Source organism: Lepidochelys kempii, chromosome 1 (assembly GCF_965140265.1).
Source record: "Lepidochelys kempii isolate rLepKem1 chromosome 1, rLepKem1.hap2, whole genome shotgun sequence".
Taxonomy (NCBI): Eukaryota; Metazoa; Chordata; order Testudines; family Cheloniidae; genus Lepidochelys; species Lepidochelys kempii.
In genome coordinates this window covers 193,621,572-193,641,498 of record NC_133256.1, presented here as the reverse complement: position 1 = coordinate 193,641,498, position 19,927 = coordinate 193,621,572, and the positions used below count along the sequence as shown (strand labels likewise).

Below are 19,927 nucleotides of genomic sequence, written 5' to 3'. Positions count from 1 at the left end.
TATAGGTTTAAGTTCTATTTTGTCCACAGAACAATACAAGAATAAAATTGGAACCAAGAGGCACAGTGGCCCCTGCATGACTTCTGACCTCTTGTGATCCCCAAAGGAACAGGGAAAATACCTTATAAAAAAAAAAGGATACCAGAATTCACATAAGCATTTAATGTCTATGGGTAGGATTAAAAGGAATAATCTTTAAAAGGAAAATTCTTTTCACCGACCCTTCAGACCATAGAATAGATGAGCCACTCTGGGACTTTATGTCCTTTCAGGAGATCCATCTCTATTGTTTCTCTAATGGTTACTATCTGTTTTTCATAGGAAGAGAACTGCCAGCTTTTGTTGTGAATAACAGCGGCCTTTCCTCAAAAACAAGATAGCAATGCACTGGCTGATGTCTGCCAATTTGTCTGAGCTAAGATTACTTGCTTTCTTAGGCTGCTACTTTATCTAACCACAGTTTTGCATCTTACCTGAGGAGGATGGAAGCTGATCATAGTCCTGTGATGTTCTATTAGTTTTGACATTTTCCCCTGTTAATCTTCGAGCAGGAGGCAAAGGAATTACACTAGTAGCTGGATCAAAAAAGAGATCTATAAAAACGAGAGGATACTTAAAGTTAAAAATGTTCGCAAGGTTCATACACACGGGACCAGATTAGAGCTGTATGAACAAGAAGCTTCAGGAGAGAAGGGATTGTGAGTGCAAACAGGGGTGTGTGTGTGTGTGTGTGTGTGTGTGTGTGTGTGTCAAAAGGAACACACACACACACTTACGTGCATTCATGCAGTGGGGATGTAACTATGCCTAGCAATAACCAATGGAGGTGGTTAACTTAATATAGTCTCCCTCCCCAACATATATTAAAGAAACTAGTGATAGGGGTAAGCAAGCTTTGTGTCTGTCTTTGCCAATTACTGAAGACAGATTAAAAAGTCAAAGCAGAAGATTAGAACATTCTCTCTTCTCCATTTTTAGGCCCCTATTGAAGACAGTACTCCAGCAGGTGCTTAACTTTAAGCAATGCTGAAGACCTATCCTGAACAGGTTGCTTTCCTCAACTGAGTCTTCAATCCATTTACCACAGTGGGTGGAGGGATATATATATATTTTTTGTGATGATCAGGTCCTGACTGTACACTCACTAGATCTGTTGCATGCCTGTGAAATCACCTGAAGGCTTGTACTGTCAAATCATAATATGGCTTTGGAAATCAGTGTCTAAAGAAATATTCAAAAAAAAAGAATGAAACAGCAACCACACAAGCATGTGTCTCCGTGTAATCAAAGGCACTTATAAGATTAATGAACAGTGACAGTACAGATCATACCTAATATGTACATATGGAAAATGTTAAGTGACCATAAAATGTACTTTCCAGATTTTATGTGAACATTTATAAATTATATTAAATTATTATGTTATTTCCAAATAATTTTCCACATAACCTTGTAAATTGCAGATAACATTAGTTTATCTTCAATACTCCATTTTAGAGTAATTTCTGTCCCTGCAATTCACAAGCATGAAACTTGGATTCTTGTAACCTGCAAAGTCATCCATATCCAGTGGCTTATTTGACAAGATGGATGGTGAATTGAACTGTGTCAAGAAAAGTACAGAGTACTAGTACATTACTCAACTTTCAAATCTTGACAGATAGCAGAAAACGTCAGAAAGTGTCACTTGGGTTCATCTAATTACTCTCAGGTACTTGTACTGCAACACATTTACTTGAAGCTTTTAGGTGAGGGGTATTTTTTAAATGAACTTGCCATTTCAGAAGAGCAGTTATGAGACAAACACTTCCTGCATTTTTATGCTTTGTTATTTTTTGCTATGTGTTATGGTGGGTTAAACCTGTCATATTTCATTACGTGATTGATGCAACTCCTTGCAATAGCGTGATGTGAACTCAAAAATGTAAACTTGATTTCTAAATGTTTCAGATTTTTTTTGCCTCGTTTTTTGCTGAGCAAAAGGAATACAGCATTTAAATAAACAGAAAAAGTGCAACAAAACTATTTGTAACATTCAGTCTGTAGAGATGTTAGAGGTATTGAAAATACTATTCTACCTGATGGTTTGGTAGACCCTGTAAATAACTTTGTGCTAAAGCATGTCAACACCTCTAGAGCCACATACCTTTCAACGTCATATTTCACGGAGAAACATTTAATTATCCAAATACATACATGACTTTTGGATTGACCCTTACAGTGATAGACTCGGGCATGAACTATCTTTTTGTTGTGTTTGTACAGCACGTAGCACAACATGGTCCGAGTCCATGCCTGGGGCCCCTAGGCACTACTGCAGTACAAATAAATGACAACACACTAATCACTGATGCCAAGATTTTCAAAAATGTGTTATCTTAGGCTCCTAATTCAATATTTAGGTACCTAAATTGACATTGGGTACAATGGGATCTGCTGTGAGGTCAGTTTTGAAAAATCAGGTCTGTTTAGAAGTCTAATTTTGCTACCTATATTTGAAAACGTTGGCTCACTAACTACTGTCCTTGGAAGACAAAACCTACAGAAGGTCATTCCAAAAACAACAAACACATTTCAAAACCCAGTTCAGGTTGCTAAGTGACAACATCCTTTACATATGACAACAGTAACAAAACCTGAGCCAGAGGTTCCCCAATTCACCCGTCTTTGGAGATTCATGTCCTAGGCATGCTTCCCATTAGCACAGGGGAAGGAGAATCTGGATAGTGCCGAGTTCAAAGCCCGCACGGGGGTGGGGGTTACAAAATCTCCACGTGACCAGCACGTGTCGGGAGAAGGCTCACGTGCCCCACTTGAAATCCCACTGCCAGGAGCGACACTAGTGCATGTGTGAGGCGGCGCTGCCCTCTCCCTGTGTGCACATGCGCATGCTGGGGGTAAAGACGTGCATATGGTAGTGCTGCCACCATGCTGACTCCCAGCACAGCCAGAGGGTGGGAGGAGGGTGTGCATGCACAGGTGTGGGAGAGAGACCATGTGCGTGGAGAAAGGGAAGTGAGTTTGCACGAGGATCTGCTGTTCCTGTGGGAGCTGGCCAGCACCAGGTCCTTTGGTCCCCGCTGAAAACTTCATCGCACCCCTTACAGCGAGCACACACCCCACAGTTTGAAAAATAACGACCTAAGCACTTAAACATAAGGAATGAATAGTTAACATAATAAACCTTACACTGTCCACAAAATGAACAAGTTATTGTAAAGGAATCCACGTTTAACACAACACAATCACCTCAACTCTGATCCATGGATTCTTATTGTGTATTCTATTTTATCATCTTGATTTTGGAATTTAACTATTTCCTTTTAAGTGATGCAGTTAAGTGGGAAATATTATCCAATTTTTAAAGTGTCAAATTATGGCAGAATTTTTCAATAAAGTATTTCTATAATTGCTATTTCTGGAGAATAATGTTGTGTCCAATGTAATTTAAAAGGAAAAGTACATAAGACTGTCGATTTATGGTAAAAATTATGCACTTATCGACTTGCAGTTGAGGCAGAACAATATGTATGATTAATGTGGACACAACAGGTTTCTTTTTCAAACAGATTTTTCATTGTGTTTATATTTTGGGATTACCAGTAAAAACAGTATTCTGTATCAGAGCTGTATCAGTGTGGGGTTGTGTTAAAAATAAAATAAAGTTTAACTAATTATCTATCTTGGAAGGATGGCATAGATGGGGTCCAACAGAACCTCTTAATTTGTGAAGCTATTAGACAAGAAAGGGACAACCAAAAACCTCTCTGACAGGAAAGCAAACCATCTTTCAGGATCATTTATGCCACCCACTCACATCACTGCTAATTTATCTGGCACCTCAGCCAGCTTGCTCTCAATCTAACAACAAATGTCATCCATATGCTGGGAAAGCAAAGACTACACACCAGCAGGATGTGATGAAAACAAGACAGAACTGCCTGTCAACTGCATACTACTTACACCAGTGCCCAAAATGCCTTACTGTATCCCTCAGGAGCTTCACATACCTGCTGAAAGAAGATATGTGACAATACAGAGCCTTGCAGATCACCACAAAACAGAATCCTCAGGGTAGGCAGATAATTGGCCAGAAACATCGTCTGAAACCTCCCAAAGAAGAAAGAAGGGAACCCCTCAACAGCTATAGTATGTACCCCAGCCCACAAGTTGGGAGTAATCTACATCAGAGGCAGCAAACAGAACCAAGTTAATCAGCATGGAGGACCAACCACTGTACATTAACAGGAGGACATCAATCAAGACAGTAGCACAGTTTCTGTGCCATATGCAGGCTGAAAACTGGACTGAAAGAGATAGACAATGATTTGGGGATATGAATTTCATGAACAATGGGATGAACTGCAGTTCCTTGCAATCAGTGGGGTTTACAATTTATATAGTTTAGAAGTAAGATTTGACAGTAACTGTTCTATCAAATATATGTTGTTGTTCTTTGCCCTTCTTTTCTAGTGTTGTCCCCATTCAAAAAGAAGACTAAATTGTACATTATATTGTCCTAAAGAAACTAATACTCTGGTGATATGACAAATGATGCATACTGGCAACACAGAACTCAATGGAAAACTTGGCACTTTAAAATAACGGTTCCCATAAGAAAAATGTTATTTACCAAAATGTCATGTCTAGTATGAAAATATTGATTTTATCTATTACATGGGGAAAAGAAAAGTAGAGACTATTTTATATTCTCTGAGATGTTTCATCTCTATAGTTTTAAAAACTAATCTCTCCAGTTTTTAGACAGTTAGCTATGGGAAAAGGTATTTCTAACAGACAATGACAACTTTATCAGCTCAGATAAGCTTCTGCTGTAAACAAAAATACGTTAAAAACTTTGTTTGCTTGGTGACTCTTACCCGAAGGAGGAAGGAACAGTTCATGTCCTGAAGAGGGTCTGCTTCCTGAGCCCAGAGGTTTGGAATGCTCAGTGAGGCTGTGCCGAGCGGGAGGTGGTGGAGGAGGAGGAAGTGACGGTGGTGAGTTGTCAAACGTATCTTCGCCTGCATTTAAAGAGCAAAACTTCATTAAGAACAGTACAAAAAAAAGAGTGAAGCTTAAAATTGATTTTCCATGGCTGATAACAGAGGCTCTCACTCCTAGGGTTTTCTAGAAGTTCAGTGACTCCAATAATTAAATTGTAAGACTGGCTCTTTTTATGCACAACTGAATGCTTTACAACATGCTGTGAATGACCTTTTAGTGTACTCAGTTTCGAGGGGGGGCGGTTTGGAAAAAGGTTTACTCTAGGTTGTAAAATAAGCAGCGTCTTGGTGGCCAGTCTGCAGATGTTGCACTCGAGTGAAATAAAAGAGCACACTGAAAAGTACTGTAGGATGATCTCTGTGTATCTGTGTGTGTGGGTGGGGAGTTGGGGGGGGGGGGGGAAATGATGATGTACGGACCATGCTGGATTTGATATATACTGTGTGTCACCTTACATAGGGATAAGCAGATCTGGCCCAAGAGGCCAAGAAATGCAGTTCTGGGGATTCATGGGCGACTTCACCCTCTACATTATGAGAGAGGAGCAGACAGGTGTAGTTCAGGGCTGTCAAACAGTGCAATTCCCACCTCTCCCCCTTGTGCTGCTCTCTGTTACTGCACTATGTAATTGGAGTGTGAGCTAATACACCTCATAATGCATAGTGGGTTAGCATGCCTAGTGGAGCCAACACTTCACAACTGAGGTATGGGTAGGCTACAGAGGGTGGCAGAGGGCAAGCATAAGACCCCCAGCATGACTGAGAGGGTGGCTTGGTTAGTGTCTGCTGAACTGGAGAAGTTGAGGGGCTCTAGGAGAGGGAACCAGGGACTAGGATTGGGAAGGGCAACGTTTGATGATTCTGGGCACTGATCGTACTCTGCCTTAAACCTTAATCTCTTGATATAAAGGAAACAAACTCCAGATTTATTATCTCCATTAGTCACTCCCTTTTATATGATAAAATGAAAACTCAAATTAACACACAAAAAGTCAGCCCCCCCCAAATTTACAGAACTTGAAATTTGACTAATTCCAATATTAAGTGACTAAAATCTGATTTTTAGAGTAAAAGCTTTCTCTACTGTTCACCATCAGAAGATGAATTTAAAACTGCCTTTGCATCTGTTTCTGGCATGACACTAAATCCTGATACAACCATGGTAAACTTTCCCATTTTGCAGGGAACGGGCGTAGCACCTTCTATGACATGATCAGTCTTCACCAACTGACTAATGTTGGGACTTGGATGTTAATGTGTAAAGCTGATAGAGCTCAGTGCCTGGACTGAGACAGGCACTGACTGCAGATCACAGCATAATTACACTCACTTGTTTTCTTCAAATAATCTAGCTCATAGCTCATTTGAAACTCTTAATAAACCTATGACTTTATTTTATTCTGTTTTGCAATAAGCTTGGTATTTGGTTAATCTTAACTATGTTAACCATTAAAAATTTAACAGCAGAAGGTTGGCTACCTAAAGGGGGCACCAGAAGATCATAATCGGAGGGCGTCCTGTTGAGCAAAGAGCTGTGTTTTGGGTTGTCTCTGGTAGGAGGCCGTGCAGGTGGTAAAGATACTGGAGCAGTGGATGCATCAAAGGCATCTCCTGAATAACAAAGCAACAAGAAGTGAATGCTTTCTTATTGCACCTCTAAATGTGTCAGACTGGTTGTCTTCTTCTAGAGTTAAAAACAAATAAATAAAAATGAAAAAAACATACCTAACTCCGGGGTTTTGGATTTCTTCATCTCTGAAGTAGCATTGTGTGTTCCATTCATTATACCAGCACACTGACCATTCTCGCACACCCTCAAAGCAGAGATCAAAGGAAGAAATCAACCAACCACCCAAATTTTCATCCCCCAAATCACAAAATGAACACTATAGCACAATAGATTACATCAAAACAAATGGAGGAATGCAAGTTATAAAAACTTTTTAAACACTCCTAGTGTTTTTCACTTTCAAAGCATATTAAACACAGTAACAGATTAATCCTCACAACAGCCTTCTGAGAAATTACACTATTCTGTTGATGGGAAAATTGAGCCACAGAAATTAAGTAATTTATGCAAGCCTCCATTGCAAGATAATGGAAGAGCTGAGATTAGACTTTAGGAGTTCCTGACTCTCAACCCAAAGATCAGTCTACTAGAATATGCTACTTCTCCATACTGTGAACTTACATATGTAAATTTATCCTTATTTTATTACTGAAATCAAACAGTAAATACACTGGAAATAAAATCCTTTAAACAAGAACAAACCCATGGAAATAGTGCATGTCCATAATATTCCTAGTCAAACTCTTAAAATAAAATAATTATTTAACTCTGCCCAAAACAATTTAGAGAGTCTCCATTAGATCCTCTGTTGTCAAAAAAGTGGTGTATTGCTTTGTCTTTTATATTTAATTTTATCTTTTCCTCCAAAGGGAAACAAATTGTTTGTAAAAAGAAGTCTAAGTCAAATTGGATGCTAAAACTTCCCAGAACTAGCAATCCTGGTGATTCAGGCAGTAAAGTAGAAAACTACTTGGAAAATCCTGGCATAAAAATACAAATTACCCTTAATGGATAATATATGATAGCTCTGCTAAAAGGCTCAGGATACAAACAGGAAACTAAAATCACCCAATAGTGAATTATGTGCTATTTGAACAAGTGTTAAAAACAAACCAAGGAATGGAGGCATCTCAACTCTATGACAAGAACTGCAACGTTTGTATAGGTAGGAAGGATCAAAATAAGCTTCTTCAGTTAGAGGAAGGCTATAGGTCATATTACATACACCATTCTCACAAATCATTGACCCTTTCAAGCTAGAGAGATCTAGAGTTTCACCATTAGCAGGAATGTAAATAAATCTATACACGCTGGCCATATGGAAGGGATGGATGAATAAAGTGTGTGCAATTATTTAAAGCATATAAACAGGAAAGAGGAAATGGAATTGTGTGTGGTCCCAGGAGCTATAAATAGGAATAAATGAAATGAAAATAAAGAATAATTATTTTCCTGACTAGCTGAAGAAAAACCTTCCTATTGGTGAGACCTATTATACTCTGGAACAGTCTTCCAATGGAAGTGGAGGAAGAAAAATTGCTTGAGTCCTTTGAAGCTAGACTGATTAAGTCACCTAAAAATATACTATAGGGAATAATCCACCCTTGACTCCTTATCAAGGAAAAAACAAGACAAGACACTTCCAGCCCTATTTTATGAGTCTACTCTCCATATTCCATACGTTCACTAGCCATAGACGACAAAGTACCCTAACAACTCCCTGCCAAAGAGGATGTCTTCAGTGTGACCAGGCACTAGAAATACGAAGTAAGCAAGTATGAAACATCCTACATCCCAGCTACTTTTTTTCCCTCTTTAAGGAAATACTTTTTGGGGAAACATTGTAAACAGAATGATACAATTGTGTTATATTAGTAGGGACTGTTCTACTGAGACACTTGTCTTTTCTCTCCTTTCCATAACACAGACAAACCTGGGAATAAAATAAAGTCAGCTACAAAACAAATCAATTGACTAACAATCTAGACAGAAAACTACAATGCAATCCATTTGGTATATTATAATACGACTTTTGGAAGTGTACTATAATACTAATACATGGGCACAAAATTAAACATGTTTTCATTAAGCGCAGAATAGGATGCTGGAATTCAATAGCCATGAACTACATGACATCCACAATAACAACTGCAGTCTCTGTCTCCTTTAAAGTATCTGGACTCAATCCAGAATTTTAATTAAGTCACCCCACGATTATTTTTGCCCCTTATGAAGTCTTTGTCACAGCCAGAAAACTAGACACTCTCATGAAGCAGCCAGCCAGAGTGTAAAAACTCCAATTTAACTTCAAAATGGAGAGGCCAATAGGCATACCCATGCTTACCAAACATTTGTGATGTGTTTTGAAAAACAACGTGACAACGTGAATTTGGTATGACTCTACAAAAAGTTACAAACTCTTTCAGCATATGCATATTACAAATAAATGTATACTAGTTACACAGCTGAATAAATTCACATTTATGAAAAATGCATTGAAAAAAGCTCTTAATAGAGCTTGCTGAAAACCAAGAGGTGAGAAGGGGTGCCAATTTTTTTATTAAAGCAAAAAAAAATTAATTCTTCTTCTAATTTTTGTGAAAAAACTGAAATTTTCAGACACTGACAAACAAAAAGATTTCAGTTTTTGTGTTTTCAATAGCAACAAAAATTAAAGAGTGATTTTACACAAAAATTGTCATTTCTACAAAATAAGCCTTTTATTGTCAAAAACCTTTTTTGAATGAAAAATATTGCCTAGCTCCAGTTCCTAAGTATATGCTGTTGGTCGGAATCAAGGTTGTTTGTGAAACGTATAATTTTGAATGTTTACACTTCAGCACTGACATTAGCTAACAGCAGAAAGTTAATGTAACATTTGGAATATTTATATAAATTCATTAATAGATCATTTCTATACTCTCTAAAGTGTCACAGGTTTTTATTTTAGGCCTCACTTTCTTGTTATATATGTAATTTGTACAAGGGTTATTACATGAAATCATTGCAGCAACTTTAACTGACAATTAAGGAAGTTTTCTGCGTGGCATGTCCTGGATTAGTGCTAGGCTAGCACTGTTGGTCTAAAGGACCCATGACCAGCTGAAGGTAATCTCTCTTATGGATCAACAAGGCTAAAAACAAATGGCCAGATGGAATGGTGGGAAAGTCAGCTTTGAAATCTATAACTGTGATGGTCTGCAAAATAGAGAACAAGATTCTCAGCCCCACTCCACTCCTTTTGTGCTACACAGGAGGTACCAAGGGAGTGGAAATTTCCTATAATTCTTTATCTGGGGACTTCCCCTAGTGTAGGAGTCCTAGGCAGCTGTAGAGCCAATGGAGTTTATTCCTACGCAGAACTCTCCTTCTTTCTTGCATGTTCCATCCATTCTTCCTCCATTCATATAGGCAACTCATCTCTCTACTACACGGCTGACTTGGTGGAGAGGTTCCCAAGTGGGACAAACAAAAAAGCCCCTGATAAATAGGTCCATAAATGTAAAGTTTTAAAATCCTGTCTGTCCCATAAAGTCAATTCTATTCAGTAACACTGAATGTCTATTAAAAAAAATAAAAAAATCTTTCCCCAGAAGAATAGGTGGGAGTTTAAGGGTACATGACTAGAAAACACTCAAAGACCAGTCAAACATTCACATCTTTGCACAGAAGGTCATGTCAGCAATTCTGTTAACAACAATAGCCTATATTTCCAGGAATTTATAACTTCGACAGAAGTAGTAATCAGAAAGTGACCTTTTCACCACACTGGGCTAAATCTCTTATTAAACATGTGTAAAATCAGACCTTAATTGGTTAAGCCTGGAATGAGGAGAACGTTGAGTTTTATTGCATTGACATCACATTCTGAAAGGAAAAAAAGTCCTAATGTATCAATGAATTTTAAGCTGCAGAAGAGAGTCAGAACTTAGTAGATCAATAATTGATTTTAAGATAGTACTTTTGACCTATAAGACTACTAGTAATTGGTCCCTTCTGATATTTCAGCCTTCCTCCTGATTATTATCTTCATTCCGCACACTCAGATTAGCTTTATGAATCAGGGACCAAGAGGTTTGCCATGAGCCACACAGCCTTCAGCTGCAATGTCTCTTGAGTCCAAATCTCCTTGCCACAACCCTTTAATGATTCAGAGACTTACAGTTCGCAGATATTATTTTAAGATATATTTAAAGTGAAAGAGAAATATTAAGCCTGAATGAAAAATGTTTTCTTCCTGTGAAACACAAAGGAAGGTCTTCTGTGAAATAGGTTCTAAAAGTTTAAAGAAGTTGCTATAACTCTGGTACACACAAGGCAAGGAGAGTGTGAAACCATGGGAAGTACTGCTGTATTTTGATAGTCACAGTATATTGATTCAAATGTGTTCTGCATTTTGTTACTTAAATTCTGAACCACAGAGTTTAATGGCTTCTATTCTCCTTCAACTCCACCAGAGGAATAAAAGGGCATGAATAACCCAAGCATGAAAAGATTACCCTTTAGAAGGCAGACAGCTTCACCGTGATTATAACCAATTAGATTTTAGAAAACCTGTCAAAAGTTCATTCTGAAATGATTTTATTCTCCTCTCCAAAGCAGTGCAATGCTGCAAGCTACCTTACCTAGTATGAAGTTTTATATTATGACAGTGAGGTGGATGGGAGCTCAGGGATACAGGATGGGAAGAAGGAATCTTGTACTCATCTTCTTCTACATGTTCCCTTGATTTCTCAGCAAGCGAATTTGTTACAGGAATGACGCACCTAAGAGAGGGGGAAAAAAAACAAACAAACATGCCCAGCATCAGTTTAACTGTTGAAGAACCATGCTTGATCCAACACTAAAGAAAAAAATTTCTCGTAAATGTCACCAGTTTATAAGACAGTAACACAGAGAAATTTCCTGTCAGACTAAACAAAATTATGAGATTGTTTTTCCCCTTCCCGTATCACCCATTCTTAAGACCGTACAGTGGAGCAGTTGGTAAACCTTGGACAGCCAGAGAGCTACTCTGTCATCAAATGGAGTAGCAGAGAGCCATGCAGACTTAAATAGATTTAGAATACAAAACATCCAGATAAGAAGCTTAACCTGATTATATTTATCAAAGGAGCTAAATGAAGGTTACAGTAAGACAACAATATTTTGAGGGGCTCAACAAGAGAGCTGACATTCACCAAATCTGATTCTAGCAACAACTCTGCCCCGTCACAGGTTTGTCTGTTTTTTAGATTTAGTTTTTGAATTGTCATTTTACCTTCCTACACAACTGCCCTCATTGTTACAAGGATGTGGTGAATTCTTAGAATAGAATCACAGAATATCAGGTTTGGAAGGGACCTCAGCAGGTCATCCATCTAGTCCAACCCCCTGCTCAAAGCAGGACCAATCCCCAATTTTTGCCCCAGATCCCTAAATGGCCCCCTCAAGGATTGAACTCACAACCCTGGGTCTAGCAGGCCAATACTCAAACCACTGAGCTATCCTTCCCCTCCATAGAATTCTAGTAGTCTATGAAGATGTCATTTGTAGTTGAGGAGCTACAGGTTGGAAATCAGTGCTGGTGTGCGGCCTGACTTACAAGATTTGGCTGCAGATCCAAACTTTCCCAGAATTCAGGTTATGATTCAGGCCTCTCTCGCTACTGAAGCAACAGAGAAACCTGCTTTTTCTGATCAGACTACACGTGCTACACTGGAGTTAACAATAAAAATACAGGCACTTCTAGGACCCTGTCCCTTTCATCTGTCACCTGCCTATACTGATGCAGAGGGCCCAGCAAACCCAATTAAGTCATACTGAATTGCGGAGGAGAAGCACAGAAGTACTTTCTGGGGACTGCACACTGCTTGTACTCTGCAAAGCCCAGCTCAATGGAATCTCCTTTTACACTCATGTGGAGGGGACTGGATCCGGCAGGAATAAGAAGGAACACTGGCAGTGGGTCAGTAGCCACACAAATCCAACAAGTCCCTTGCTAAAGGAAGAGGAATAAACACCACCAAAGCAATCGCTATTGCAGTGCTGGAGGTCGCAAGAGCCGTCAAATATTATTACCACTGCACAGCCTGGGAAAGGTTTCCTCCCATACACAGTCAGTCCCATGTTCTTCTACCTGGCCTTAGTAACAAGTATGAGATTGGCTTTAAAAATACAAAAACGGAAGAAAGTACTCTAATCATAAACTGAGTATAAACAAAATTATATACAAAATGTAATTCCTCAGCTAGCAACGACACACGGAAAGTGCCACTATGAAAAGAGAAAACCTTTACGAACAAGGCTGATATTCGGTCCTTTGATCTTGGTAAGTGATGACTGGACACGGTCTATCTCTAGTGACCAATTTTGTTTTGCTCTCCACTCCTTACTGTAAACCTATGTTTATAATGATTACATTCCACATCTAATAAAAAAATTCACAAAACACCCTCAGTAGGAAATGGTAAAGCTTTCTTATGGTTGTCATTTACTTTCAACCTTAAATGAAACGGTCATAGACAATGTTTGAGTCTTAAACTAATTGAATAATAATGGTAAGGAGTGAACTGCCTTAAAATAATCTGGATAACAGGTTATGAAATATCATGCAATCAATAATGGGTGTACTGCTCATTCTGAAAAGGTGCACAATTGATTTAAGAGACCTAGAACAAATGCGCATATGGTCCTGACCATTTTTATGCATTGTATCGCTTACATGGACAACAGATTTGAGATTTTATAGATCTTCAAGCCACACTGCCAGGCACATCTGTTTAATGGATGGAGGGAGGGAGGGCTGAGAGTCACAGAGAGACTTGAATTTGAAAGGGGAGTGGGCTTCATTTCTAGTCCTTTGGTCCAGCTGATTTTGTTAAGGGAATAGAGCTGAACTGAACTCCTTATCAAGCCATTCCTGGCTTCCTGTTTTCACAAAAAAAACCCCAAAAACCAAAACAAAAAGTATTGAAGCATCTGGCACAGTGCATTTGTACTTGATGGAAAGCAGTGTTTTTTATCATTTATACTAAATAGTGTCTCATGACTACCAAACTCCAGATGCTACTTTAAAAGGATAAGTGTGGCCACTATAGATCTAGCAAATCACGAGGTCTGCAAAAGCAGAGAGAGAAAGCAAAAGGACTGCTGCACTAGAATGACGTATGTGAGACATTTGCTAAACATATTCAAAGTCTGGAGCTCCTTAGTTCTTTGAAACCTCTCAGATATCCTTTCCTGCAATCATTAATATTCTTTTGACTTTAAAAAAAACAAGCTGTGAATGGCAGGAATACAATTTATTTTGTGAATACACTAATAACCGAGGGCAGATCTCTACTGAAAAACAGAAGAAGATTTATGGAACTAAATTCTATAGCTGTCTGCATTGTAGTTTTCAACCACCTTCTGTAGAGGGAGCAAAAGGCCTTTTGTAAATATAATAGTTCAGGCTGAAATGACTTTTTCCAATCTTTGATTTAAATATTCCCAGTTAAAACTGACAAGATGTTTGTGTCACTGCCCTGTGCCCACCACATAAGGGATGGAAGAATGTAACAGAAGGATGAGGAAAGGTCAGAATCCATAGAGAGGAAGTTCAAAGACCTGCAAAAGAGGACTTCTCTCAGATTTGTGGATCAGTAGGTACTGCTACCTTGCAGCTCAAGTTCCTCTGAAGACTATTTTATTACTTGTTTAACTTAGAATGGCTTTAAAGGTTAACTCTTGCAACACCATGGTTTGAAAAAAAGATGTCCAATGCTGACCAGTATAGAAGTAGTTTGCTATTCTTTGTTTTATGAAATCATATTGGACTTCTGGTTTATACTCCACATACTATAAATTAACCGAGAATAGTATAGAAGGAACAGAAGGCTATTCTTGAGAAAGAAACTGCCTGTTACTAAGCCTTCATTATTCTACTATTAGCATAAAGCTATTATAATGAGGTAGATACACAGAAAGCAAAGCAGGCAGATATTTCTATGGAATTTGTAATTGTTAGATAAAAATTGTGTTTCACAAACAGACTCTTGTGCTCAGAGCAGGATTTTATAATATGGATATCTACTATTGATTTATTTGAAGTTATCCAAAATTTGACACTTTAGGAGAGGCTTTGATTGCTTCCTTCAGGTTAGTTCTAGACATTGTTCAGAGATTTAATTACAAAACTGGTTAAATCAGATGTACACTCCACTATATCCTGTGATACAAAGTACGTAGCGTGCCTATATTTGGAAATGTTCTTCCTAAAATTTATTTTTGATATTTACATTTTTTAAAAATTACTAATACTTTGAAAGTTCTGAAAAGATTTGTGTACAGGTAAAAAGAAAAAACAAACAAACAAAACCCACTGAAGTAATTTTTAGTCTCACCCCTTCTCTCCCCCCCCTCCGCCTCCCCATTTGGCAGTGTTTGAAATTTGAAAGGTTGAGTCAAATCCTTATCAATGGTGTCTCAATATTTTCTGGTTGTTTGAAAAGAAGCCAGATGTCACCCTCTTTTTCATGAAGAGTATTGATGGACAAAGGCAAATCAGGGAAAGCTATTAAATCAAAATAGGTTTTTGTCATTAGTTGTCAAGTCATTCTGAGGCCATCTCAGTTTTACCGGAGGAACTCTGAGCACACTGACAGTTCACAATTATTTACATTGCAAGCTCCTGTGGGGCAGGGGTCTCCTTATTTATGGGTAAAGGGCTTCACAAACCTTGGACATTGGGGGCTCAATCCTGCAAGGTGCTGAGCAGTCTGGCCTTCATCCAGCAAATCATGCAAACCAGTGTGACTCCTCAAATGCTTAAAGTTAAGCATGTGCTTAAGTGATTTCCTAGATCAGGGCTAGAGTGCTCAGCATCTTGCAGGCTTGAGCCACTGTATACATAATGCTACTTCCAATGCCATTGCAGGAACAATCACAGTGAATTAAGGGTGAGATCCTGATCTCCCTGAAATCAAAGACAGCATTCCTATTTAATTAAGTGGGGCCAGGATTTTACTCTAAACATTTATTTTCACATATAGAACAATAGAAATAAATAAAAGTAACAAAAGAAAAGGTAGTGGTGGGGGGACATCCAGAGTGCTTTATGCTATTTTCCCCTAACACTCTCAAAGCAATTAGACATGTGAGATATATTCATAAAATTAAGAGCTCTTGGAAGATCTAAATTCTTTACATTTTATTACGATTTTATTGCCTTTTCTCACAGAAAAAAACCTGCTGTGTTATACCACATATTACTAGCAAAAAGGCAAAAATGACTTACTCACCTAAGTAAGGCAAGCATGATTTTGCTAGAAATAGGACAGCTTTTGAGCAAAGATGTCTTATTGTATGCATGATGTGAAAAATTACTTTCATACTTTTCTTCAATGCAAACTAGCCAATTAGTCAAAACTGCTAAAAAAAGAGAAAGCAGATTTTGAGAGTATGTAAGTCATAGGAAAGGGAAAAAAGTTCACACTAAATTCCATTTAACAAGGAACACAGGCATAAAAATGATGCAGTTCACTAGTGATCCATACAATAATATGGATTTTGAACAGTCCAATACCAACAGCATAATTATTTTTCACTTTGGGTCAGAAATTCAGTCCCAGAGTGGAAAATACAAATTAGTACAAGTCATGTGCTTTATGAAGGTGCAACCAGTGGGGTATGCATTTTACTTAATTATGAGGTGAATGTTCTTTTGCAATATAAAGTCAACCCAACACGTTCAAAGGCCATTAGACAAAACTTGAGATTCTGCAGGAAGATCAAGGACCTAAGATGAAGATGAATCAGCAGGACACAGGGAAATCACAAAGTTAACAGCAGCCCAAATGATATGGCACATCTGGTAAAAAGAAAAAAACAAAAACAAACCCACAGACAAGGAAAATATAAACCCTTCTGCAACTATTGACAATTGTTTGTAACTGCAAAATATTGTTGTCAAAGTTCTTTAAAAAGTTTTCCTGTACTTTTTTTAGAATACTTAAGACTACCGTATTCAAATATGGCAGAGGCAGGGAAAGTGAGACATATGGGAATATCTTCCCAACGCTGTAGGCAAGGTACAAATGGATGAGGGATATACAAAATATATGAAATTTCAGAAGGGAGACAGTGCAACCTAGTGGATGAAGCACTGAACTGGATCTAAGGAGGCCTGCTGGATGACAATGAGCAATACACATCGCTCCTCTGTGCCTCCGTTTTCCCATCTGTAAAATGGGGATAATGATACTGACCTCCTTTGTAAAGCACTTTGAGATCTACTGATTAAAATGCTACATATGACAACTATTATTTAGCAGCTTATTTTAATCACCTTTTTCTTTTACTGAATTAATCATGGCACTTTGGTTGCAGTAAGTATTTTAATCTGTTTCTAAAACAGTTATCCACAAGTTTTTAAAAGTCTTAATTTGTTCATTTTGTGCCCCCCAATATTTTTCATTACTACTAGACAGTTTAAAAATTCAATCAATTTGTATTTAAAAAGGTTCTATCTCGCAACAAATAGCAGCGGTGATTTTTATCCTAATGATATTTAATACTTAATAAAAATATTTTCAAAATATTTCCTGAATTTCTATGTAAATTTACTTTGATGTCTGATATTTCAGGTGACACACATTGTGCCTGATTTCTCATTTACATTTGGAAGTGGAAAGGGGTCTTAGTGTAAAAGAGATCAGGCTCCGAGAACATTGAATTAAAAAACCTAGTCCCTGACTTCGCAAGATCTGGTTTCCAACTGGGAACAGAAAACAACAAAAGGAAAGGATCTTAGTATCAGTAGTCCTGATGCTGGAGTTACTTTTATGAAAATAATTGAAAAAACCCACTGTTCTGTATAATGTGACCTTGCTGCCAGCCACGGCTAAACAGAGGCTTGAGAATAGAAAAGATGGGGGATTTAGGTCAGACCGCAGCAGAACATCTATGGAAAGCTAGAATATCTTTGACCAAACAGAAAACAGTCTGATATATTTACGAGGGCTAATGGCTCTCAAATTTTAGAGAGAGAAAAATTTGTAAAAATATTCTCTCAACCATTTCAAATTTCATCAGGCTGAACCTTATCCATGTTATATGCTCAAAAGCAATTTTTGTTGTTGCAAATATGATCTGAGTTCATTAAGCTGATTAGTTTTAAAAAGTGCAACACCAATATCAACCTGGTTTCACATACTTTGTCAAGCTTGGGTCTGGATTATTAAGATCTTTAATTGGGTCAATTTGAAATGGGACATATGTAGTATTTGCTATTATGCACAATGATAATTTTTCTGCTTTAGCACCCATACCATGCGGCACAATTATAGTTGTATATCCTGAATTTTCTTAACATAAAACCTTACACACACCAAGGTAATATTTTTTTACTTTAAAGTGTGTTTGGCTTTTAAAATAAACAAAAAACAAAGTGAGTCATCATGAAAAACTAGAGCTGGGTGTGTATTTCCCATCAATTTTTTTTTTTGGTGGAAAATGTTTCTGCAAAAGGGAAATTATCTATGGTAATATTTCAATTTTCCACCAATAGAACTGAAACAATATAGTTTCTGGTCAGATTAACTAAACTGAAATGTTTCTGTTTGTAAAAACAAATTGACACATTTCATTTTGCATCAATTCAACAATTTTTGTCTGCCTGAGCTGCAGCGGTGCTTCCTGGGAGCTGTAGTTCAGACGCTCATGCACCCATTTGCCTCTGTCCATTAGACACCCTGGTGGAACTACAACTTCCATGATACCCACAATCTCATCTCTGGCTGACCTGCTGTGGTGCACAATGGGAGTCATGTGGCTATGGTGCATCATGGAAGATGTGGTCCAGCCAGGGAGCTCAGCCCATAGAAGAGAATGGGGCCCTGAGGCAACAGTGAAAATTTCAGCAGAAACAGATTAATGTCAAACTAAGCCAAAACTAAACATTCTGACATTTCCAAATTCAGTCATTTATGAACTTTCTGTTCAAGATGAAAATAAATGCTGAAATATCACAATTTTGTCTGGAACAAAATTTTCCATTTTTAACTATCTCTGAAATAGTCACTCTAGCCAATATTGTTTCTCACACAGACTGTGGGAATCAAACATTCAAATATATGCATGTACTGTTCTGTGTTTATTTGAAACCATGATTGGAATATACATGCCTGCGTTTATTACAATATACAGATGTCCAGTTTCAATATTGAGATATCTAGCTATAAGCAAGCTTCCCTCTCTTTCCCATGCTCAGACAACAATGAAAATGGCTAGAGCATATTGTGTTTAGAAACTACCCAAAATAAATTCACCTTTGAACTTGGATTAAATGCAAACAATTTCAACTCAAAGGGTGACTTTTCCAGAAAGTTGTGAGCAAATGAAAATGCGTTATAATTAAGGCTGCATGTTTGTCAGAGGTCACAGAAGTCATGGACTCCATGACTTCTGGGGCAGCTGGTGTGCCTGGTCCGGGGGCCACCTGAGCAGCTCGGGCAGCACACGGTCAGTCGCACTGGCCGCTGCTGAGGCAGTCTCGGGCCATCAATACCCCCCTCCCCAGCAGCAGCAGGAGTTTGGGTGTGGAGGGGACAGGGGTTGGGGCACAGGACAGGGTGAGGGCTCCGGGTAGCACTTACCTGGGGGGGGGCTCCCCAGAAACTGCGATATCACCCTCCCTCAGCTCATAGACAGAAGTGTGGCCAGGCAGCTCTGTGGGCTACCTTTGCCTGCAGGCACCACCCCCTCCAGCTCCCACTGGCCACGGTTCCCGGGGGGTGGAGGCAGCCTGTGACCTGTCTGACTTTTACTAAAAATATCCAAGACTAAAACGTAGTCTTAGTTATAATTAAAGTGTCTCCTGTCAATTGCAGTTTTATTATAACCTTTATGTTTTGGTAAAGAGTGGCAGAACAATGACATTCTGAGCTACATTCACCCTTAATGCTGTTTCTCTTCCTGCTGTGCCTAAATGTTACAGCAAATTGGGTTTACAAAGATTTCAAAAGACTTGGCAACGTCACATTCTACTGTTACAATTCTTTTTCTTTCAATAGATGCTAAGTACGTTGACAGATGTAATTATTTTATTACACAACTACAGCTACGCTATTTCAGCGCCTAAGAACTACACAGTGTAGGGGGGCTGTGACATGTCATTCCATGTTCTTTATGAAAATATGCTTTTCGTATTGACATAACTGAGAGATACTTTATGCAAGATGGCTCATGTGAGATATGATTGGAAAAGTTATGGATTTAATGAATGTGATTATCCTATTTGTATGCATGTATCATTTCTGTATCTGAAATTAGGAATATTGACAACGTATCCGTATTTCAGCTATGCTACTTTGGGTGACGCCCACTGCCA

At 38.3% G+C, this 19,927-nt stretch overlaps 1 protein-coding gene across 4 annotated transcripts in view; it reads right to left on the bottom strand.

Annotated features, from left to right (window-relative positions):
• The window catches only part of CBLB (Cbl proto-oncogene B), a 194,944-nt gene that overhangs the window by 11,577 nt on the left and 163,440 nt on the right, over nt 1-19,927 (bottom strand). For 3 of the 4 annotated variants that reach the window (XM_073306566.1, XM_073306585.1, XM_073306595.1), the window contains exons 14-18: nt 11,202-11,342; nt 6,732-6,820; nt 6,486-6,617; nt 4,881-5,024; nt 474-593 (exon numbers count right to left, since the gene is read on the bottom strand). In XM_073306566.1, the coding sequence (XP_073162667.1) occupies nt 474-593; nt 4,881-5,024; nt 6,486-6,617; nt 6,732-6,820; nt 11,202-11,342 (626 nt within the window). The remainder of the gene's footprint in view (nt 1-473; nt 594-4,880; nt 5,025-6,485; nt 6,618-6,731; nt 6,821-11,201; nt 11,343-19,927) is intronic. The other variant, XM_073306576.1, reaches the window with a different exon arrangement.